Source organism: Tachypleus tridentatus, chromosome 13, assembly GCF_004210375.1.
Source record: "Tachypleus tridentatus isolate NWPU-2018 chromosome 13, ASM421037v1, whole genome shotgun sequence".
Classification (NCBI taxonomy): Eukaryota; Metazoa; Arthropoda; class Merostomata; order Xiphosura; family Limulidae; genus Tachypleus; species Tachypleus tridentatus.
Window position 1 is genome coordinate 52,143,826 of NC_134837.1, and position 25,024 is coordinate 52,168,849.

The 25,024-nt window shown below is 35.8% G+C and overlaps 1 protein-coding gene across 21 annotated transcripts in view; it reads right to left on the reverse strand.

Moving 5' to 3' along the window:
- The window catches only part of LOC143236637 (protein peanut-like), an 86,828-nt gene that overhangs the window by 37,705 nt on the left and 24,099 nt on the right, over positions 1-25,024 (reverse strand). For 2 of the 21 annotated variants that reach the window (XM_076475001.1, XM_076475008.1), the window contains exon 4: positions 2,592-2,649. The exons of 16 other annotated variants lie outside the window; for them this stretch is intronic. Coding sequence is in view for 2 of the 5 variants with exons in the window: in XM_076474989.1 (XP_076331104.1) it covers positions 3,291-3,593 (303 nt within the window). In the remaining 3 variants the exon portion in view is untranslated. Of the gene's footprint in view, positions 1-2,591; positions 2,650-3,290; positions 3,827-21,092; positions 21,112-25,024 lie in introns of those variants that run through there. 3 more of the 21 variants (XM_076474989.1, XM_076474988.1, XM_076475000.1) reach the window with 2 other exon arrangements.

A 25,024-nucleotide genomic window follows, 5' to 3' on the forward strand; every position in this document is an offset into this window, starting at 1 on the left:
ATTTGTTGTAATTAGCGACTTCATAATCACGTTATTTACAATGTATTCTTCATGTAAAGCAGAGACAGCTTAGTCTGCTTTATGATCAATAGCGAATTAAATGATTTGCCAACTTTCATCCCCATCTTGTTTAGTTCCTTGTTTCAAGTTCACTAGCCAGCCCTACAAAGATGTTTTATTTAGCGATATTTTTTTCTAACGAGTTTTTACTTTTTATAAGATGGCGTACGTGGGTATACAAGTTTATAGTTCTCTAAAGTTTTATAAATTTTGTATACAATAACAGTCAAATAGGCAATCACAAATCGCGAGGGCTGTTTCGTCCTTATAAATGATGACAAAATTATAGTTATTGCTAGAACTAGGTAACTCTGTTGAAGAATGATGATAAGTGAAAATCTCAGTTTTTACTATTCGCCAATTTTCGACTTTTGAACACTCTGAAAAACTGGAAAGCGGCATACACAACAGAGATAGAGCAACTTTTCATACATAGCTTTTGATTACCTATATGTGTATTGATTTTTGTTTTACTCTTTCACTCCACACATAATATAGGGGTTCATTCCATAAAGGCAATGACTGTATAGTGTACAAAGCACTGAGTCTTCTACACGTTACAGTCATATAATGGTTATCTATTATTAGCTGGTAATTCCAGTTTCACCCTCTACTTAAACGTTTTAAGAGAAAGCCAGATTTCTAAAAGAAAGCTAACCTCAAGAGGTAATAACATCGTTTATTTAGCTTTAAGTTTCTTCTCGTTTGTTAACTTTGCATAGAATAATAATAAAATAGGTAGTCAGAGACTGTGAAGGCTGTTCTACTCTCTCAAATATGATAAAATTATAGCTTCTCCTAGAACTAGATAAAACTCTAAGAAAGATGACGATGAACGAAAGTAAATAAATCTCGGTTTTTGGCTATTCACCGGTTTTAACTTTGAGACGATCTGGATAGCTGAAAAGCAGCATATATACCGTAAATAGAGCGAGTATGTCAAGTAGCTCTTCAGATCTAGCTTCTGTTGATTTATAGAGAATAACTTTCAGATGATTTCTGTATTGCTTTAACACAGGTGTTTGTGCCATCCCTACATAGTGCACTCTCCGATACATCAAAAGCACAACGTCACAATCATAATTACCAATCAAAAGTACAAGGTGAAAACAATCATCATTCACCAAAATTACGTAATAGCAACAGATATAACTGTCTTACTTTATGCATCACCTAGAAATAGATCATGCTACGACTTCACATTATCCCTAATAAATAAACCAATAAACAAGGAATACAACACTTTCTATTTACAAAAAATGATATTTATAGGTTTTCAATACACAGGAGGGTAAAAAGGCCTACAGAAGTTACTTTATTATAAGTCTAAATTGGATACAAAAGTAGCGAAGGAGATAAATGTTTTATTTGTTGGATTTCATTCAAAACTACACTAGGTCTATCTGCGCTAGCCGTCCCTAATTTAGCAGTGTAAGACGAGAGAGAAGGCAGCTAGTCATCACCACCCACCGTCAACTCTTGGGCTACTCTTTTACCAATGAATTGTGAAATTGACCGTGCATTATAACGCCCCCCACGGCTGAATGGGCGAGCATGTTTGGTATAACAGAATCCGAACCCGCGATCTTCAGATTACGAGTCGAGCGCCTTAACCACTTAGCCATGCTCGTTCATCAGATAAATGTTACCCAATACAACAATAAAGAGATAAAACTAGCAACAAACACTCATAAACAAATTAAAACTTTATATGTCAACTTGGTGATGTTACGTAGTTATTACATTCCAACAATCCAACCTTTTGTTAGCGATACCAGTGAGCCTCCAAGTCTGAAGAAGTTAACGCGACATGTTCTTAACAGTTCCTGTCGGTAGTGGTTTCTAACAGGATTGATGGAAATATCTCCTACAGAAGTTACTCAGAACACTGGGCGCCGTTGCACACTGTTTTAACAATGATTAGCAAACATTTTAATTTACCTGGAACATATTCTTATCCATAGAATAGTGTTAAAGCGGTCTACTAATGATAAATGTAGGTACTTAAAACGCGTTATTCCTGATGCATAGATGATTTCTCACAGAAAACATTGGAAATGAGCATATGTCCCATTATTTATTGATGGCATAACCAATCACGTAGGAGTTAATGAACGATAAAAAATTGATATATTCGAATTCTCTTTAGCTGTTATCTCCAAAATTCCTAGAAATTAGTAAGATAAAGGAAAATAATTAATTGCTGAATTTTATACGGTTTATTGACTCATATAGCTTATTAGTTGTCTTACTCGATAGTAGAGAGGGCACCACCTTATTCCACATACTACTAGTAATAGTACGTTGAAAACATTATACGTGTGTGTGTGTGTGTATATATATATATATATATATATAAAATAACCCTGTGAAGATCTATGGGTTGAAAGACTTCGCTCCCTCTATTTTCCCTGGTTCTGAAAAGTATCCCTGTTAACTATGTACTGATTATCTTTCAGCAAAAAGTAGAAATACCTGTCTTTAAAATGCATTATTTATTCTTCAGAAAGGGTTAACAATATCTGACTTACGTATGTATGGTTTCTTCGTCAGAAAAAGTTCACACGTCACAGAAATGCGTTGCTTCTCCTTGGATAAAGGGTTAAAAATACATGACATGTCTTACCCGTATGTTTGATGTAAAAGAAAGAACTGACAGTGAAATAATTTTAATATAGATTCAGAAATAGATTTCAATCATTCAGTAATCTAAAAACCTATGTTGGGTTATTACGACAAATTAATAATAACCTTATTTACAAGTTTATTTGTAATTAAGCACAAAGTTATAGAATGAGATATCTGTGCTCTGCCCACTACGGGTATCGAAACCCGGCTTCTAATGTTGTAAGTCCACAGACATACCTCTGCGCCACTTAGATAGGGGCGTTATATATAATGCTGTGTAGTTAATTAATTTTGTTTCAGTCCTAAGGTGATTTAACCACTTACTCCTTGTTCAACCAGTGTGTGAAGTAAGTGATGTTTGACAACAAAGCGATCAAATACAACACTGAACAATTATTTATTTTAAAATGTAGCAATATGATCTGTATGTGAAAAGGTCATCCCTAGTACTGCAGAAAAACCAAAAACGTATCCTGCAGATTCGCTCATGAGCTTATTTTACCAGCTACACTTGCTCAGACAAATGACTGACAGAAGCTTCGCGCATTATCCGCATCGTTACGCGCCAACTAAGCCAGTAGTACGTTAATCGTATAACTTACGTTCAGACTTGAAGGGCTAGCATCAGACAGAAAAGCATTCTGGACAGGGCTTCCCTGACTGCTGTCATAGATCCGTTGTCGTTGAACAAGCCGCTCTACGCTGGCAAAACGGTATCCCATCGCACCATATGAAGAAATGGGGGATGTAAGCTGGCGAGAGGGAGACTGGGTGAGCACCTCAGGCCCAGGATAAAGAGGTTTGTTGACAGAGGACTTGTCGTTAATGTTTTCCCCCAAGCCGCGAAAGTTTCTTGGCGGTGGCGCAGGCTTCGCCGGAGGAGCCACAGCAGAAGCACGGAACATACTGCAGCACACAGTGGTGCCCAGAGAAGGGAGAACGCCGGTGGACTCTATTCTGTACAACAACCCTAAAACCCTCTAGAAAGAACTAAGAGATCTGTTAAACAATATCTGCGGGCCCCAAACAACGATCTAATACAAATGATCACAGCAGTCACATTAAACGCACTCCCACGCTACAGAACTAATGCAGATATTTCTTGTAAAGAGACTACAAGGACCTCTACCGGAGCCCTTGAGTGACGTAAAGCACCATGACGCTGAAAAACGTTCTCGTCACGAGGCAGACAAAATCTCGTTTTTAAACTTAGAAGAAACTGCTAAATCATTGCTTTTGAAATCGTCAATGTCTTACGAAGGGTTGCATTACTACACATATTAGTCTTCTTTAGAAAGTTTTCGAAATTAATTTGTTGGTTGTAAAAAAAAAAAAAAGTAGTAATAAAACTGAAAATGACATACGATTAATTATTTGCTACTGCAGATTGTAGCCCTGCTCTTTGTTGCCCTACAATCGTCAATTATTCATAAAAATAACAGTTCCACTTATCACCCAATATTAGTTTGTTCTGCTGTCTATGAAGCATCGCATGTTTGTTATATGCTGAACATTTGAGATCAGTTTCAGTTCTCATCATATGCTCACACAGACTAACGTTATTTCTATCTATTTATCAGAGCACATAATATAGCATCTGTACCTCCATCAAGGCACTATGTGGAATGTGTATAATATTTCTTAAATAAAACGTATTAGTTCTTCATCTCAAGTACTGGGTCTCAAAACTGCCTCTTACCAAAACGTTTAATATTTCTAAATCTTCATTGTTTGGTATCGTCACTCTGTATCTAAATATTAAACACAAACTTATTTCCGTTTATACTTTAATAATTTTTCATATTTTTTTCATATAACAAAAGAATTATCCACACTATAGATTAGCAGCAGAAAAGAAAGTCAATACATAGAAATTAATATTCAGATAACTTATTCAGAATCACACTAACAGTATTCCAATTTTTTACTAATACGCATAAAACATTCTATTCAAAAAGAATGGAGTTATGTTTATGCCAAACTTTCTTTAAACAGAAAATGAACACTGAAAATGACAAAATCATACTAAGTGGTTTACACCACAAGTATACTCTTCAAAAAAAGTTTAAAATTGTTAACAAGTTTATTCGGGTAGTTCACTCAGCGTCTGCTGAACAACTGTAAAGGTGAAGTCCACGCTATGAAGTTTAACGTCACTCAACGTCCCCCCGTAAGCATCAATAACTGCTTGGCATCTCCTGCCCATGGAAGCGATGAGATGACGAATCACATCCTGTGGAATGGCTGTCCACTCAGCCTGCAAAGCTGCTGCAAGCTGAGGTAGAGTCTGCGGTTAAGGTTGTCGCCGTCGCAGACGTCGGTCCAACTCGTTCCAAAGATGTTCGATGGGGTTTAAATCTGGTGATCTGGAGGGCCAGGGAAGAACGATGATGTTGTGGTGTCTCAAGAAGACAGTGGTGAGTCGGGCTGTGTGAGGACGGGCGTTGTCATGTTGAAAAACGTCGTTGACGTTCACCATGATGGGTTGCACATGGGGCCTAAGAATCTCGTAGACGGTTGCGTACGGTCTGATCGGAAATCCTACGCAGCCCTGGTATGGTTGAGGCAGTAGACGTCGCAGTGGTGGTCCTATCCCGAAGGTGACGTAAACGGATGTTGCGATCTTGTGCGGGCGTGGTCACACGAGGTCTGCCAGATCGTGGACGGTCACGAGTTGATCCATGTTGTTGGTGACGATTCCATAGCCTTGTGATGGTGCTTGGGTGGACATTCACAGCCCTGGCAACATCTGAGATTCGCCTTCTTCCAAGCGACCAATGGCGTTGTTGCGTTGTGCTTCAGTCAGTCTTGGCGTAACTGTATTGTGTGTCGGTGGCTTAACACTGAGCTATGGAAACGGAGAACCTGTCACTTTTATAGGGATTTTGCACATGTTGCACTTGCAGAACATGCAGATCTCTCAAACAAATTTATTGGACACGCATGCGTTTTGGCGAAAAATCCGATGTTTTCCTCCGTTTTCAAAGTGCACAACTTTTATTGTCATTTTGGTCTGACAATCAGTGCCTTAACACGTGTATCATCACATACTCTGAGCTTGTAACGTTATTACATATATTTTTCTTTAAAATAACAAAAATATCCCTTTTGCGTTTCTTTTTTTGAAGAGTATAGTTTCCACAGACGTCAGCTGGATTTCTGGAGATTTCTTTGTGTATACGACTAACATTTTCCAACCATTACAGGACAAACTAGGCAGTCTCGAAGCTGATGCTAAGCTACAATATTATTAATTTTGTTAAAACTGCAGAAAACAATTCAGTCAACAGTTGGACATCAAAATATGATGAATGCACTTCATTCTGGTTGTCAATTTGGAAAAAAAAAAGTTTTGTTTCAGAAAACAATTATTAAATGATTGGCTTTAAAAGATACACTAGAAGAAAACAAACTACCTGTGAAACAGTTTTAATTAGAAGACTATCTAGCCTCAGCTCTCTATACAAATTAATGGTTTTGCTCATTTGAAGGTGTTACATATATAACAGTTCTCACAACTCAGTGAAAAATTGCAGTTCAAGAACAATTACTTTTTGGTTGTTAGGCCTGATGAAATAAAAAATTGTCCTCTAAACACGATTACTGATAGCAGTACCATGTTCTCTCTGAAGATAGCAATAATAATAGCGGGTATGTTTCATACAGGAAATTCCGTATGCCATATTAAAATTCCTCACTTTTCCTCTGTTACCAAAAAAAATAATCACAGTTATTATTTACAGATACAACAACAATAAGGAACTTGAATTATTTTAATATACTGACGGTCAGGAGAAATGAACAATCACGAATTAAAATTCTTCTACCCCAACCATTCCTGACACGCGATGATTAAAGCACCTTGTATCACATACTGATGCTACACCACGGATAAACCGGTATTTTTGTCACATTAAAAATAATACGACTTAACACCACACACGTGAAGTTGACAGAATGTAGGGGCAAATGAACGAATCTACATATATATGATTGAGTGGTAGTACAGATATACTTAAAATAATATTTCAATCAGATAGTATCAAATCAGGTTACTCAGTTTACATATACAACGCTGTCAACACAACCATATGTTAGTTCAACATTCGTAACACCTCGCTCTTTTCTGTTTAACACAGGAAAAAAGATCACAGAGTTTCGAGGGGACGGCGGTCCGAGTCATTCGGAAGGAAGAGTTGCACTGAGTGCCAACCTACCTGATCCAAAACTAAAAACAGATCTCACGGGTTTCACAGTCCAAACAATTCAGTTTCATCTGTTATCAATAACAATTAAAAAATACCAATTCTTATCACAGCGTAAAACAGTTACGCCGATTATAGTGTTATAGATTCGAAACTAAGTAGATAATTCTAATTAACATGTCAGTAGTTCAGGCATGTATATATGTTTGTATATCAGGTTTATGACAGATTAGCTTTCCATCGATAATCAAGTTATCGATTTTGCAAACATTTCAGTGACAACAGATTTTAATACACTCAAAAAAATACATAACAGATGACACTTTCTTTTAAGTTTTAAATAATTTAATGTAAAGTTGAATTTTTTACACATCTCATGCAAGTAATAACCACAACAAGGGCGGAGCAACGAGTTATGCCGCCCTGTGCAAACGCTGTGCTGCTAACCCCAAAACGTATTTTTCGAGGACCTGCAGGTGGCAACAGTGTCATGTTCTTTGTACGTTTTACCGAAAAATCCAGATTCTGCTTGACGAGGGCGTTTCATTCGGTTAAGGTGCTATTTTGTCGCCCTCAAGAATCAGCCGCCTGTGCATACGCACGCGCTCCACCACCTGGTCGTCTCGGCCCTGAACCACGTTAAGCCTAAGACTAAACTCAATGGTAGTTAATTTCCGGCTTTACGCTTCTTGGGTTTTATACCTCATATAATCCACAACTGCAAAACACATGCCACGCATGTTCAAGAACACAGTTGTCACGTGATCATGTAATCACAAAGCGAAACTCAATTCTTATTTCATGTATTCCATATACAGTTTATTTTTAATTATATCACATAAAAGAACGATATTTAATACCCTTCTCGAAGGCTTCTGTGCGTACTTGCAGCCTAATATTCACTTCATGATTGAAGGCTAATGGCAGCTATTGTCAATCACGATGTTGCACACGTGGTGCTAAGGTGCTTTATACGCCAGAAATTATGGTTTCTATACATTGTACTAAAATGTCTCAAACACAGGCGCCATTTTCAATTATATCGCTGTTACTTCAGGCGTCAAATTTGGAATTACTGCTGACGTTAGTTCAAGGTTACGGAATAATTTTAACAGGCACAAGATGCGAGATGACTGAATTCATGAAAAAAATCATAACGCATCAGATATAATGCTTCCAGTAAAAATTACATAGGTGAAAATGACATCAGTAATAATGCAAAGTGGGGAGACGTTATTAGGCATGTGTAAACGCAAACATAAAATATTTCTGTTTGTTTCTCTTTTTTGGAAAGAACCAGTACAAAATTTTGTTTGTTTGGAATTAAGCACAAGGCTACACAGTAGGCTATCTGTGCTCTGACCACCACAGTATCGAAACCCGATTTTTATCTAGCGGTGTGCGAGTGAAGAGACATACAGCCGTGTCACTTGGGGGAGGGGTAATCGCACTTTAATTACTATTCGAGTTCTCCTAAAGCGCATCGGCGAGCTTACAACGCTAAAATTCGTGATTTGATTTCCTCCAGTGCATCTTTGCGCTTATCAAGAGATATTCAATATGAGTTATTACTTTCAGAATGAAGAATAATTTGATAACTTCTTTTTAAACAATTAGTGTCTTGTTCTTACATAGTTCACTACCTGTGAGTTAATATATTGATTCATTTCGTGATAAAACAACCCGGTGTAAAGTACTCGTCTAAAGGGTTGTGTGACATTATTCATTTTCTGGAAAATATACACAGGGGACTCCCCATCGATAATTAATGAGATTAATTACACTGTGTTTTCTATTTTCATTTACACTTTTCTGTGAATCGTACTTTACTAGGGAACGTATAACAAACAAAATCACGACCAATTTGGTGCATGCACGTAAATAACTTTTGAAAAATGTGTTTAAAAAACGCATAAAGGGATCGAAATCGATATTCCAGGGTTAACATTTCCTGTCGTTGAACGGTTTCAAAAACGGCAGGAATATGGGGTTTGAGCCTCTCCCGGGAAATGAAAAGGCGTCAACCCTCCTGAAATATAACCGATTAAAGCCCCTTTACATTATATATTTACACTGTAAAGTCTGTTACCCCCAGTTTAACAAATAACATCAATTCGTCCACTACAGGTATCCATTGCCTTGTGCATTTAGTTTGTTCACAGTGGACAACAAAAAAATGATATTAGAGAAAACTCAAGTGATGTGGGTTAATGTGATGGTGCTGATTTCAAACAAGTAATCAGAATACGTGCATCACCTGCAGATTTCAAGTTGCTGCAATATCTCAATATTTTATCAACACTATGTGAAACACCATGCAATAAATTCAGTACAATAGATTTATGCTGTGAAATTATGTTTACTCGAACAGCCTTATGATTAAAAGGTATATATTTTAAGTAACTTCCAACAGTGTCTGTGTTGTATTGGTGTAAAATTCCAAATACATTGTTTATATGTTCTGCTTGTTTGTTTTAATTTCGCACAAAGCCACACGAAAGCTGTTTACACTTGCCGTCCCTAATTTAGCAGTGTAAGACTGGAGGGAAGGCAGCTAGTCATCATCACCCACCGCCAACTCTTGGGCTACTCTTTTACCAACGAATAGTGGGACTGACCGTGACATTATAATGCCTCCACGGCTAAAAAGGCAAGCATGTTTGGTGCTACGGAGATTCGAATCCACGACCCTCGGATTACGAGTGAGCGCCTTAACTACTTCGCCATGCCGGGCCTTATTCATTCTGTTTGTTCTAGATATAATTGTAAGAAATAACACCACTTTTGCTTCATTCCCATGCTCACTTGCTCAGCCAGGAATTCGCGAAACTCTCACGTGTTAAGTTTGCTAAAACATTCGAGAAATTCCCCAACTTAGCATAAAATAGACAGACATCTCTTTCTCTTATTCGCCTCTCACTCATTTGGTCACTTCGCTTCGCTCAGTGCACAATAAAAAAAAATATTCCTTGCATCATACACAAAATATAACAACATTTTGCAAAATTTCCTTTATCAGAATTTTTAAACTCTAGTTATATAAACATAAGTTATTTCATATTTAAATAATCATTTGAAGTGCTGGCTGTCTCCAGATCAAGTAAGGTTCAAAATCGCAAATATCGCCCAAACAGTTTCTGCTTACCTTTGTTTAAAATACATTACTGTTTCACAAGAAAAAAAAATGTATTTTAAACAAGGTAAAGGAAGCAGAAACTACTTTGGGCGTAAAATTAGTGACGAAGAGAAACATTGAGTTCCACACGTGTCTTGTACAGCTTTCACATCTGGCTTGACACAATGACTGAGTAAGAAGAGCACAAGTATGCCATTTGCAGATCCCACGATAAGGTGCGAGACCAAATATCATGCAACTGACTGTTATGTTTATAACACTAAAGTTTCTAAAGATTCCGACACAACTGAAAACAATAAGTAAATGTCCAAATCCTGTATCTGTAATGAAAGCTGTACTTCAAGAGGACAAAATGGGAAACGGAAGAGTTATCCCAAGTTATCTTCCTCTAGTAATTCTATTGCTGTGACACACCTCAACATAAACTGCTTCATCTGTTCACACAATCTTCTAAATAAACTAACTCGTGACTTCTTGACTCTCGTTTACAGCAGTGGAATTTATCAGTTTCAGGAACCAAAGTTTGAATTTACTGAAATCACTATCAATGTGCTACTTCTCACTACATCATGCAATATGTTTTGTGTTTCTATACAAATGGAAGAATTAGGTACTAAACATCATCCTCAAGAATGGATACTTTTTATCAACTAATCTAGATTTAGTCTAAAAGTTGTACTTTTGCACAGTTGGAACATCAAGCCATCAATTCCTGTTGCTCGTGCTCTGAACATGAAGGAAGCTTATCGAAGCATGTAGATTATACATTCTTGAATATAATTCTCAAATAATAAATAAAAGTTATTTTCACGATATATAAAAATACTTGGAATAAATCTATTTATCATCACTCGAAAATTAGAGGTGACTATTAATTTTTAACACGAGTTTTACAATTAGTATCGCCAGACTACTCAGAAACGGATTTTTATAGTAATTGAGAGAAAAGTGTTTTGTTGTGTTACATGAGAACTGCCTGCACGTAACAGTCCTAATTTCAACCTGCTGGACTAGAAGGAAGGCAGCTACTATAAACTACACCAACTGACAGCTCTTAGGTTATTCTTGTCTAACAGAATAGTGGAATGTAACCACCACTGTTATCAGTTACATGTCTGTAACCTAGAAATGCAGAGCGTGTTTCTTGCGACAACGCGACACAAACCCTCATACTCACAGATCGAGCACACATTTAGTAAGTATGCACCTCACTCTGTTTATAAAGAGAGAGCCTGAGACAAGTGTCCATTAATAAAAAAAGATGACTGAGAACCTTGATTTTTAATTTGACAACACAGTACTACGACCAGCGATACTTTCATTTTATAGCTCGATATAGGTAAAAACTTGATAATTTGTTTCTTAATTTCGCGCAAAGCTACACAAATGATGTCCCTAATTTAGCAATGTAAACCTAGAGGGAAGACAATTATCACCATCCACTGCTACCTCTTGGGCTACTCTTTTACCAACAAGTAGTGGAATTGACCGTAACATAATAACGCACCCACGGCTGAAATGGCGAGCATGTTTGGTGTGACGAATCCGTGACCCTCAGATTTCGAGTCAAGCACCCTAACCATCTGACCATGCCGAGCCAAAAAACACAACTTAATTTCACCCTTTGACACAAATTCATTGTTAATACTTTCTTACCAATAGACTAATGTGCAGTTTAAACTTTACCGAAATTATTTATTTATTTTAGTACGCTAAGAATAAAATAATTCCATATTAAATATTACGAAAACTCTTTGTGGTGTTATTAATTGGTAAACTTTTATCATATTTTGAATCTCTAGTGGCCAATTATAAATTGTGATCATAGGGGGTAGGTGAAATCTTGTGTCTGCCGCTGTTGATTTATTTATAAAACATGTTGAACATAAAATAATTCATAGTTTGTCATTAGTACTAACTTCAAGATTTTATGAGCATATACGGAAAGAAATATGTTATTTCAACTACAATAAATATGCCACATCAAGTGGCTAAGAGGAATTTTACCCAATACCATGTCTTATGAGGAGGCCGGCTATAATAAGACAGATATACCAGTGATCTAGGAGCTATCTATAATATTTGTATGATCAAGGCTAAGTAAACTACAATTATAACTTTAAGTCACTTACAAATTAAAATTTAGAGTAAAGATTAGGTAACAATACAAGCTTCTATCTTCAATCATTTTATTATTAGCGTTTTTGCTTGAATTAGCTTTACTATCGTTCATAAGAACAGGCGAACCAGAAGATGGTCCAGCAACCAGAGCCTCAACAGGAGGAAACAATGTAACTCTTACAAACTTACGAGTGAAAGAAGCAAATAATATGTAAACCAAACTATCCATTTCATATCCAATTCAAACGTGATATTTGACACAAAAATAATACTAACGCTTAACCCACGTGTTTTTCAAAACACCTAGATGTGGAGGGGAATACGCAACGTTACGGCCAAATGACCACAATCAGTCGAAATGAATTGGTATGGATGAATATTATTCTTTAAATGTTGACAAACATACAACAGCAACAACAAAAAAAGAGTGAACTTAAACGAAACTGAGGCCAACATTAAAATAAGATTTCACACTAGGAACCACAGTAAAGACTTCAGCAAGATGTAATACGAATATCCACATCATAATGCTACTCAAAGTAACATAACACATTGAAGTGTCAAACTCTTAAGATACACAGCGCCAAATATTCACATACTCTAGGTTTAACGCTTACAAGTAAGGTACCACCAGCACACCTTACATCTACAGAAGTTACCAAGAATAATAAAGTAGCAATGACACTATGAATGTTACGACACGATCTTATATTCTCAATGTTTCGACTCGTGGTTGATAATAAAATATCCTGTCATAACATTCATTGCTTTTAGTATCCATTTGTTAACATAACACTGAACACTGGACGTTTTACCATCCTACTGATGTCTACAAAAAAGAAACAAAGTTTACTGAGAAGGAAACAGCAGATGTAAATAAGAAAAGCCTGTTTCTATAGTCGTTTCTCTCTTGTTCAATGTACTGTTTTTCAGTGATGTCGAGAAACCCACTTGTAGAGAAATATATATGCAAAAACGGCTCGTTTGGGTTGAGAAATTATTTTACGTAGAAGAGCGAACAACGTTTCGACCTTCTTTGATCATCGTCAGGTTCACAAAAAAAAAAAAAGTAACTGACCGGAAGCTGACCACATGTTTGAAAGGGGTTGTGTAACTGAGTGTCGGAATGTAGAGGGCGGTGTTAGATGTTTGAATATATAATTTTATATTATTTATTTTATTATATTTAATATAGGTATAAAGGCGTTCCTTTATATTGGTTTATTTTGGGTTTGAGTTGTTGTATAAGTAAGGCTTCTTTAATTTTGCGTTTGTTTAACAAATATTTAATATAAATATATATATTTCCTTTTTCCATATATATTTATCGGAAAAATAAAATAATAATAATAATAAATTAAAAAACAGAAAGGAAACGAAAAAATAAAGAAATAAAACTAGTTTTAATCATATAGTGCATGGTGGCCAGCTTGATTTATATTTCTTAAATATATATTTAGAGGAGAGAGGTACTTAGGACTATGTTCATCATGTACGTAGTATCTATCGAGATCACACATTAAATCATTTATATGCCAATTGTTATTAAACTAATTTAGTGCATTATGTAAGTCTTACAGATATTGTCTCTATGTTTGCATACTTGTGCATGAATGTGGATGAAGTAATACGTGGTACTTTATAGACTGTTGTTGTTTTGAATTAAGCACAAAGCTACACAATGGGCTATCTATGCCCTGCCCACCACGGATATCGAAATCTGGTTTTTAGCGTTTTAAGTCCACAGACACACCGCTGAGCCACTGTGGGGCATTTTATAGGCTGAGGTTAAGATTGAATTAATAGCGCTCAAAGCAGGCGAAACGACTGAATAATGATGGTGCATGGAATAATGGAATAGGACCTCGATTATATTTTGTTGATTTTCGGAACACGAGGTAATGATTAAGAGGAACAAACGGGGACATTTGTATTGCGACGCTAGAGGTGAAATTCTTGGACCGTCGCAAGACGAACTACTGCGAAAGCATTTGCCAAGAATGTTTTCATTAATCAAAAACGAAAGTTAGAGGTTCGAAGGCGATAAGATACCGCCTTAGTTCTAACCATAAACGATGCCAACCAGCGATCCGCCTGAGTTCCTCTAACAGTAGTGCTGATTCACAAGGTGATCTTTTGAAAGAAATGCCGGCAAAAAAAAAAAAAAAGTTTGCATTTCATATATTTTACCAGCGTTGGCAGTTGGAAGATCATGAAGGAACCTGTTCGCCACCTCACAACATTTTAACGTATCACTGTATAAACGTTAACTACTTGTTTAACGACAGACTTCAGGTAAACACTGTCTGAATAACACGCGAGTAAAGCTTGTATTTCAAAACCTTTAAGGCAATAACATTGTTACTGTTGTACAAAATAACTGAATGTGTGTACCTTAAAGCTGTTGATAAGAATAAATATTACACTATGTAACAAAATTTTTACTTTTTCTTGTTCCTGGGCAGAAAGTGTTGTTTCCCGATTGCTTATGACAAAAGTAAATGGAAAAGACTTATTTTTATATTCAAACTTTGCTTTTGTAATCTGGGAGTGTGTAATGAAAACATATGAGAGACTATATTTGTGGGCTGATATGTGAAAGTGGTTTACATTACAAACGCAAATCTCGAAAAACTACTTACTTCTAAACATTTTTGTATAACTTTAGTATAAATATATGTAAATTTTGATTCACATGTTGTTTTATTCAGACCTTATGTAAATGAAAATGTGCAAATTTGCCCGTTTTTACATAAAAAATAGTTTGATTTCTAAATTTCATTATCCAGGTCACAAAAGTAAAGTTTGAAGGGAATAATGGCCATTTTCTGTACTTTTACAACATAAGCAATTAAGAAATAACACATACTATCCAGGAACAAAATTTGTGTTATATAGTGTTATCTAATTTCTGTAGTGCACATTGGTGTATACAAAACATATTAATACTGGAAATAAAGGACCTTTTAACACCAAAATGTTTTTATTTAATCAGATACTTAACGTTTCGCTTTACACCTTTCTTCACGAACGTCCACTAAACACAAACTGAAACTGACACTACAACACACTCAATAGCTGCTAATGAAAAAAATTTAATACAAAATACAAATCAAATTGATAATAAACTGTTGTTACGCTGATTTTTCATGTAACAAGATATGAATGGTAACAAGGGCTACAATTTGATATAATTACACTAAGAATATCGTTACCAGTAGGATGTTTTTCGTTGTCTTTATATCGAAGTTATTTACTTTTCCATTAACTAATGAAAAACTTAAGTTTGAGATTTTTGTTACAATTAACAATTATGTTTTAATTTCGAAACATACAAGGTTAATGTTCGAGTTAATTTATATAATAATTGGTAGTTATAATAAAGTTATCTTATGTAATTTCAGAAAGATCAAGTAAATATTCGACGTAGAACGTTGTCCGAGTTTAGATCTTACACACCTGGGAGGGGGTCAGGAACATGTCGTGTCTTCCTCCCTACTGAACCAATGATTTAAGAGTCAAATGCTGCTGATAATATTGTAACACAAAATAAAGATTTAACTTCTTCGCCATTTCGGGTCCATGTCCTTGAATATAAAACTAGTAGCATTTAGTGTATTTTTTACTCTTCGCTTAATTTGGTCACAAATACTTGGAAACAGTTCGCACTGTTGTATTTCGCTTCATTTGTTTGTGTTCTTACACAAATAGCTCCGAAGTTACAAAAAATATTCACTAGAGCATATTTATACAAAAAATATCCTGTTTTTAAATACAATGATGGTATCTACGTTTTGATAAAATAATTTTAATGCCTAGTGTAGGTGATCTTATTTCTATTTGTTTTTTTTTTTTTATTTCGCGCAAAGCTACACGAGGGCTATCTGCGTTAGCCGTCCGTAATTTAGCAGTGTAAGACTAGAGTGAACGTAGCTAGTATACACTACCAACCGCCTACTCTTTGGCTCCTCTTTTAAAAACGATAAGTGGGATTGATTGTCACATTATAACGCCCCCACAGCTGAAAGGGTGAGCATGTTCTGTGTGACGGGGCTTCGAACCCGCGACCTTCAGATTTCGAGTTGAGCACCTTAACCACCTGGCAATGCTGGGCCTTCTTATTTCCAACGTCGAAATTTAATGGTGAGATGCACTTAGCCCTATCGACATAATATCATGCACGATATAGCGATACTTCTGTTACCAAATCATTCTTGTATAAATTTTATATTACAGTACCAATACGAGCAATCTCTCAATCTGTCTTTTAATGGAGAGGGGTTCACATAATTATGTAGAAATGTTGAGTTTGTAATTTTTGGTACTCCGAAAGCTGTGGTGAGTATTGAATTTAGTGCTACTTGCAATATCTTAAGATTTGTTTTTGCTACATCTAACTATGCGTATTCTATTACCGGTTTCATAAACTGTTTATAAATTTTAATATAAGCACTCACGTTCAGCACCGGGTTTTTAGGTCGTTGATAGCCTGGGAAGGTCAGGTACGGTCGACTTCTCTCTCTCTCTTTTATCGAGATTTGGGTCTGAAGACCCGTGAGGGTCAGGTTCATATTGACCTCATCCTCGAGACCTTTTCCTCTCTCTCTTGGGTTTTGGGTATCATATACATATACCCTGGAGGATTAGGTGCTCTTTGACCTTTTCCTCCTTCCTTTACTTGTATAGTCATGCAGTATTGGTTGGTGTTAGTTACTGCTTTAGGGTCAGAGTGGGCTGAATTGCTCTGACCCTTTTCACAGCAATCCTTTTCTTCGTATGCACTGTTACACTAATTTAAAATACCAGCCACTTATTTTGAGTGGAGGTGCTCTAGACTGTTTTTAACAAATTGTTAACGTGTACCTTTGTTGACTAAAAACATTTTGTATACAGCAGTGTTATAAACATTATTCTAAAGAAAACTTTCGTACTCTGTGTTTCGACTTTAATCACGCTGTTGACGAACACCTGTCTACACTACAGCGATTTAACAGGCGCGATAGTCTATTTCCGATAGATGGCACTATACAACAATATATATAACATTTATTATCCCATGTTTAAAGATTAACAACATACCCTGCGTAAGGTACGCAATAAAGAAAAATGATATATGTTTTAATATTTTATTATTTATGCAAAACTTGAAATACATACGTCATGGCAGTAAAAGCTTAGTAATGTTACTTACAATTTTATCAAACCACGTGACGCCAGCTTTTTAAATTACTTACTCTGTCTGAAATCTTTCACCCAGATTACATATCCAAAATACTGACCAGGAACTAGCTAACTTCAGAACTTAAACTCTGTGGTTTAGCTTGATAGACTACGGCTCTGTGATTCACATCCGTTACTATGAAACATAATTGCACTCTGATCTTTAGAAATGTAGGTATAAGAGTGACAGTCAAGTCCCATTATTCAATTAGAGTAGTCCAAGAGTTGACGTTGGTGATATTGGTTAGTTTCCTTCCCTCTAGTTTATCACTTCGAAATTAGGAACAACTAACACAGATAGCTCTCGTAAGCTTTACACAAATTCGGAATAAACTCAGCTGAGAACCTAAAAATGTAAACATTCAGCATTAAGGTCACACATGTTTTAGTGTTGTAAAGAGTATTAGACAAGGGGATGTAGACTCTACGTCCGTGTGTATGTAGGTAGTTTTATGTAAAATAATAAATAAAAAACAATTATTTAAATCTTGTACGTGAAAACTTAAACAGTGTCATTGCTAATGTACTTTTCTTTTGTTTACAATCTCTTTTTTTCCTACAAAAACGCTCGTTCAGAAATTTAATCCAAAATTAAGGCGCAGGTGTATGTTTCCTATTAGAACCAAGTCTTTATTTTCTAACGTGATATTTTGCCCAACAGCAATTTACTTTATCTAATGACAAGATATATTAATACAAACAACTTAGTAGTACGTAGAGCGTTAAAAAATAAGTGCAAGATATAAGATATATCTTGATGTAAAGCGTTAAAAAGAAACCGAAGATATACGATATGTATTTATGTAAAGCGTTAAACAAGTGCAAGATATACAAAGTATCGTTTATCTCCGATGCGAATCTTAAAAGCAAGTCAATCCATACATGGAATCTTAATGCAGGCTCAAGTTGCTGCACTTAAGTAAATTATTTTCAAACTGAGGGCGTTATTTACTTTCCTATGGATTAATTATTATTTAATAAAAACAATACGTGGATAGCTAGAATTTTCCCTCATCTTAACCCGAAAATTAAATATTAGTAACAGAGATTTCCAACAGAAATGTTAATAAATAGAGTAATTGGTCCTCAGAAAGTGAATAAAGATTTTGAAGATGTTAATTACGTGTGTTAAAGATAACAGATGTATCACTCTGTATTTAAATGGATCTTTAGAATTAACTGCAATAAATCTTGTTTGTTGGTATGTTTTAGAGCAAAGCCACATTAGGATATCTGCCGTATCTACCTGATTTTAGCTAAATTATGAACGACCAAGTTTTATTTTGCTATTAAAGCTGTTATCTCAAAGTCGACAATTTTCCTAACATCAAAGCATATCACATGCCCCACAAGCATTACACATTCTGAAAAGAAAATCCCTGTTTTATATACGTTAAGACCGTCTATCCTGTTTTCGAACTTCAAATCACGTGGGAAATGTTTTAGACGCTCGTTCTTTACCGTCTCAGTAGCAAATAAGTATTAAAATCTTCAAAAATACATCGGTATATTGTTCTAACACTTTATATTAACTTTAATGCACACCTTTACAATCAAAGCTCAGTATAATATAGAAAAATCTCCCTCTTATAATCAAAACGGATCAGCGGTAAGATTACGTACTTCAAAAGGTAAAATCCCAGTTCCAATTCTCGCGGTAGACAAAGCGGAGATTACGAATAGTGTATCTTTGCGCTAAAAACAAAACAACAAAAACGTATTATTGAGACGAGTTTGGTGCCATCTAGTGTGAAACATACTAACTATAATAGTCAAAGTATTAAAATAACCTATTTAGAAAGACATTGTGTGTCACGTCACACGTTCTCTCGAAATATGAGAAGTTGTAGAAGCCAAAACGCATTTGTTCAAACGGAATAATTCGATTACTGTCTGCCCTTTACAAGTTTAGTGACTGTGGTGAAATGGGAGAGGAGACGTGAAACTTTACAAGTCCAAAGTCAAGACCTAATGTGGGATCACCTATAATGGAGCGCGTAAACTTTTCATGAAAGAAAGAATATACCTTAAAGTTACATCGTTTCTGAATTCCGCTATTTTCTGTTATATCATTAACGTTTTTAATAAAATCAATCCTCTTTAATCAACGGAGACTCCACATTAAGAAATCAACAAATATTTTTCCAGTTTTTACATTTATGCATTTGTTTGTTTGTTCTATTTCTGAATTTCACGCAAAGCTACACGAGGGTTATCTGCGCGAGCCGTCCCTAAGTTAGTGTAAGACTAGAAGGAAGACATCTAGTCATTATCACCCACTGCCAACTCTTGGGCTACTCATCTACCAACGAAGAGCGAGATTGACCATCACATTATAACGCCCACACGGCTGAAAGGGCGAGCATGTTTGGTGTGACGGGGATTCGAACCTGCGACCCTCGGATTACGAGTCGAGAGCCTTAATCACCTGGCCATGTTGATCATATTTATGCATTTAATTTTATACTTTCAACACATAGAACAATATTAGGTTATACTTTTGTTGCAAGAAAAATAAGCTAAAAAAACAATATGGTACGGTTAGCTTGTTTGTATTAAAGCACAAAGCTACATAATGGACTATCTCTGCTCTACCTATCATGAATATCAGTTTCTAGTGTTGTAAGTCTGCCGACATACCGCTTTGCTAAAAAAAAAGGGGAAAAATTGTACCACGAAAAATGACGAATACGAAATACATGTTTTAATATTCACAACGTTCCGGGCTGGAACTCCCTTCCTCTGGTGCTTTTAAAACTGTGGTGGACTAGAATGTTCAATATCACAGGGACTATCAAACATAGAACGTTCGAAATTAACATAACGAAACAGATCTTACGTTCCATACAGATAATATTTTAAATTATCCTAATTTTTCATTTATTTTTGTTAGGCCGAGCTGTGTTTCAAACTTTAAAATCATTACGTTGTTTCTCTGCAAGAGTATAAAGCACCTAATTTTCCTGTTAATATCTCAGAAGTTCCCAATCTGAGTTTTATCAATAATTACAGTATGAACACAATACGAATTAGTTTCATGAATGATCTTAATTTTGACCGACTCACAATGGAATTTACCGACGTTTTAATACTTCTTTGTTGGTCAGTTGCAATGAAAGTTGAGGTTAGGGTGCACTATGGAGTAAGGGTGGTAGCACTTTAGCTGTCATTTTTGATGGGTTGTACGCTACTTACAAATAAAATGCTCAGAGAACATAAACACAACGGTTCAAACTTTAAAAAGTTAAACTTTTGCTGGAAAGATCACATCCATCCATCACACACACGACGTTCTAGAAACGTCGAATTCACCAGATTCAAGAATAACTACCCGATAAAAAAAAAACGTACCATTTTTTCAATACCCCAAAACATCAAAAAGTTGTACAAAGTGAAAAGGACGGAACTTCCAAAGGATGAATAATTATTAGTGCAAGATACACAGGTATAAACAGCGTATTAACACGTACCCTATTAACAGAAAAGTTCGAAGAAACAAAATAATGAAATTCAAAAAATTAAAACCCATAACAGAATGAAATTAATAATCCAGTCACCGATCTTTCTACAGAAAAATAAGAACTAAAATCTAATTCTTAAGAACAACGTAAGAAATACCACTTCCATATCTGAAAATTAGCCACTCTTACTGTTACAAGACTTGTTTTTTAACAAGTAACGGAAGAATTTAGTTATATTCACAAGGCAGATTCAAGACATACCTGTAAGCCAATGTTACTTGGAGTAATGTTAAACAGGAATTTCTAAACGAAACCTCTGTGGCATAACAATATTAATATAAATATTAAAACTGGGTTATGGAATACAAAACAAGTTTGACCTTCGTTCGTTCTGTTCAACAGGTTTTACAAGTAGTTGAACATGAAGTATGACGTCACACAAAATGGACTACATTGGGTTTTGTAGCAAAATATACATTTGTGTACTGCCTGTTTTAACCCATTACATGCACGCACATTGTGTCTCCTCTCGTTAAAATTAACAACTGCTTACACATTCGTTGGATAGTAATTACAAATAAAATTAAAAATATTCACAAAGATCCTGTTGTCATGATGATCCATGATGTGAAAAAAAAAAGCCATTCCTGAAAGGTTTGGGTTGTTCTGATCAAACAAAAAAAAAATTATTTGGCACTATTTTCAAGGTATAGGGCGCTGGACCTGACCCGAGATCATGACAGCAATCATAGAAAAGTAAACGTAAAGTAAAACTATGTAGCAATAACACATGCTTGATATGTTCTAGATGTCTTTGTGAATGTAATGGTTTAAGTGTAGCAAATAAACTACACCGAGTGTCCGGGTCAGATGAGAGAATAACTTATTCAAAGATAAACCAACCATTCTGATACACCAGCCAAATTTGAATACATCTATTAATTAATGTATTATAGCGAAGCAAGATGTATAACACAATCGTTATCTTCAAAAAAGAAAGGAATGAGACTGTATAAAACAAATATTAGTTTCAATATTGTGTGACATTAACGACACAGTAAAACCCAGAGATGCAACGTTGAAGATGTTGCACGATACGTGATGATTTCAGTAGCAATTCTCAAATTTAAAATGTCATTTCTGTAATGAAGAACAAATAACAGAATGACAGTATAATGCCTAGTATGGTACCACCATGGTACAATCCATATAAGTTTAATCCGATTATATTTTCATTAATATTTATTATTAGTTCCTTTTAGTTCTGCTGAGCTTCATTCATCGAAACAAAATACCCTAATCACTGGTTTTCGGAATGTTTCTCTTGTTGACCATCCTAGGCTCAGTACTGAAATATGCTGGGCTAGCTCTGTGGCAGGTGCTAAAGACAAGAAGATTCGTCAAGTCATGACACATTTACAAAAGTGCAATGTAAGTCACGATTAAGAGATAATAAAGTAAATCCAATGCAACGGTATAACAACGTATACATATATAAACATTACTTTGTTCTGCTCAAAGCTACACGAGAGCTATCCGTCCCTAATTTAGCAGTGAAAGACTAGTGGAAAGGCAGCTAATCATCAAGTATAGTAGGATTGACCGTGTCATTATAACACCCCACGATTGAAAGGGCGAGCATGTTTGGTGTGACGAATCCACGACCCTCAGATTGCGAGTCAAGCTTCCTAACCACCTGACCATGCCAATCCCTATTATATTACTTACTTTTTTATACGTAGCCACTATTCCGTAACGTATATCAATTTATTTAAAGCTTCCACTGGTTTGGTTTGATTTGAATTTCGCGCAAAGCTACACGAGGGCTATCTGCGCTAGCCGTCCCTAATTTGGCAGTGTAATTTTTGGTATATTTTTACTTAAATTTTCCACTGCCACGTTTATATATAAGCCCGATACTAGAAAAGTTGTTTATTAGACGGTGAACTATAAAAACCAAAAGACGTGCTTTAACATTTCATTATTTAGCTAAAACTTGAAATCAGTGTTACAAAACCCGCTGTTAATAAATGAAATTGGGCTTGCTTTTGTTAAAACTCGTTTTAATTGTTTACGAGTTGCGGTTTTTTGGAGTTTGTTTTATTTTCAAGTCGTTTATGTGGGTTTTTTGAGGTAGCTTACCTCAACACACAATGAAATGGTTGTAGGGGTGGAGTTTCAGTGAATGAATACAACCTAATCATCGTTACAACCTCAGAATCATCTTGTTCCCACTCCAGTGGCCCGCCCATCTGACACACTGTATATTTCAATTAAGCCATATAAATTGCTATTTCGAAGGAACCCCATAAAACAGCAGTTTGTTAAAGTCAGGATCGTATGTTCTGTTTGTGCAGCTTATTTTTCTCACTGCTTGAAACTCTTAAAACCTTGGCAAAGCTCTACACACGGACTTAATTCCATTAGAACACAGTACTCCAGATTATTGATTCTCAAAGTGTGTCACGCAATGGTCCTCCGGGTGGTCCGGCCAAAATGCAAGTCATATCAAGAGCAGCCCAGTTTCATCCCATTAATTCTGATGAATTCATTTTCAATTGCAAGAAAAAGCATGTGGGGTAGGATTAGTAGGTGGTCCATAGACCACTGTTCTAGATGGGAACATATTGTTGCTTTTGCTTGCTTGTTTGAATTTTCGCGCAAAGTTACACTAGAGTTATTTGCGCTAATCGTCCCTAATTTAGCAGTGTAAGACTAGAAGAAAGGCAGTTAGTCATCACCACCCACCGCCAGCTCTTGGGTAACTCTTACCAACGAATAGTAGGATTGACCGTAACATTGTAACGCATCCACGGCTGGAAGGGCGAGTACGTTTGATGTGACGGAAATATGAACCCTCAACTCTATGGTTACGAGTCGAACGCTCTAACCACTTAACCATGCCGGGCCCATATTAACGCTAATGGCAATGAAAGTTTATGAAAAATTCACAATGATTCTTAGTAGTTACTTCCACTAATAGCCATTGTATTTTTGAAATATTTAGAAAAAAGAAAGCATTTCTATAAGAGGAAAAAACCGTATAGAAAAGCCTGCAAGATCCACTCGAAATCTCGGAGAAATTCTTCACGAGTGGAACTCCGTAGTCTAGAATTACTAGTTATTATGTATTTTACGAACAATTCCTTATTCACTAGTAAAGTACAGAGTTCCGAACAAAACACGATTTGTCCCTTATTCTGCTCAGGGAACATCATTGGTTTTTAAAACCTATCATTTCCCACTTTAAACAAATATTAACAATTGTCAAACACAACAAGTGTTCATATTTCACAGGTCCCCCGCTAGTACAGCGATAAGTCTATGGATTTACAACGCTAAAATCAAGGGTTCGATTCCCCTCGGTTGGCTCAGCAGATAGCCCGATGTGGCTTTGCTATAAGAAAAACACAAACACATATTTCACAGCCGTTCAGGTGGCTACTCCATATACTTCTTTTTGACGTTTCGAATTTGTATTAAAGCAGATAAAGCCCCACTTTTTGGGAAATCGTAGTATTACAGCATATGTGTTTTGATCAAAGTTCATTCATATAAAACGAACAGATAACATGCACGACGCCTAAAACAACCCGTAGTTTTGACTATCACGCGTTACTGAAAGAACGACAATAACTACTTGTATGTTGCTCATCGTATATAAATACAAGAGTACAACACTCCCTCATTTTGAATTGTTCAGTATATCATGAAAGTTGTTTGAAGTTAAGCACAAAGCTATGCAACGGGCTACCTGTGCTCTGCCTGCCCACCACGGGCAATTATACAGACATATCACTGTGCCACTGGGGTGCATCACGAAAGTACCTGCACAGTTCATTTTGAAGTGTTCATGATATTATGAAAGGAGAGAAATGCTTAATTTCGCGTGGTCTCTAACCACGAAAATACTTGGACATGGAGACAGAACATATATTCTATTGTTCACATCATAAACATACAAATAGGAACTTGGTTGTAACCAAAATATAATTTTCATTAATTAAAGAATGTTATGCGATGTTCATAATAATCCAAGTATAAAGAAATAAAAAGTTGCTTAGAATTACTTATAAGAAAAAACAAATAAAAACAGTTCTAATTTCACGTCCACACACACAAAAATGGAGGCAAAACCAAAAAAGGTGGACGCAGATTATGCACACAACGATACTCTTTCTTCAAGTTCCACC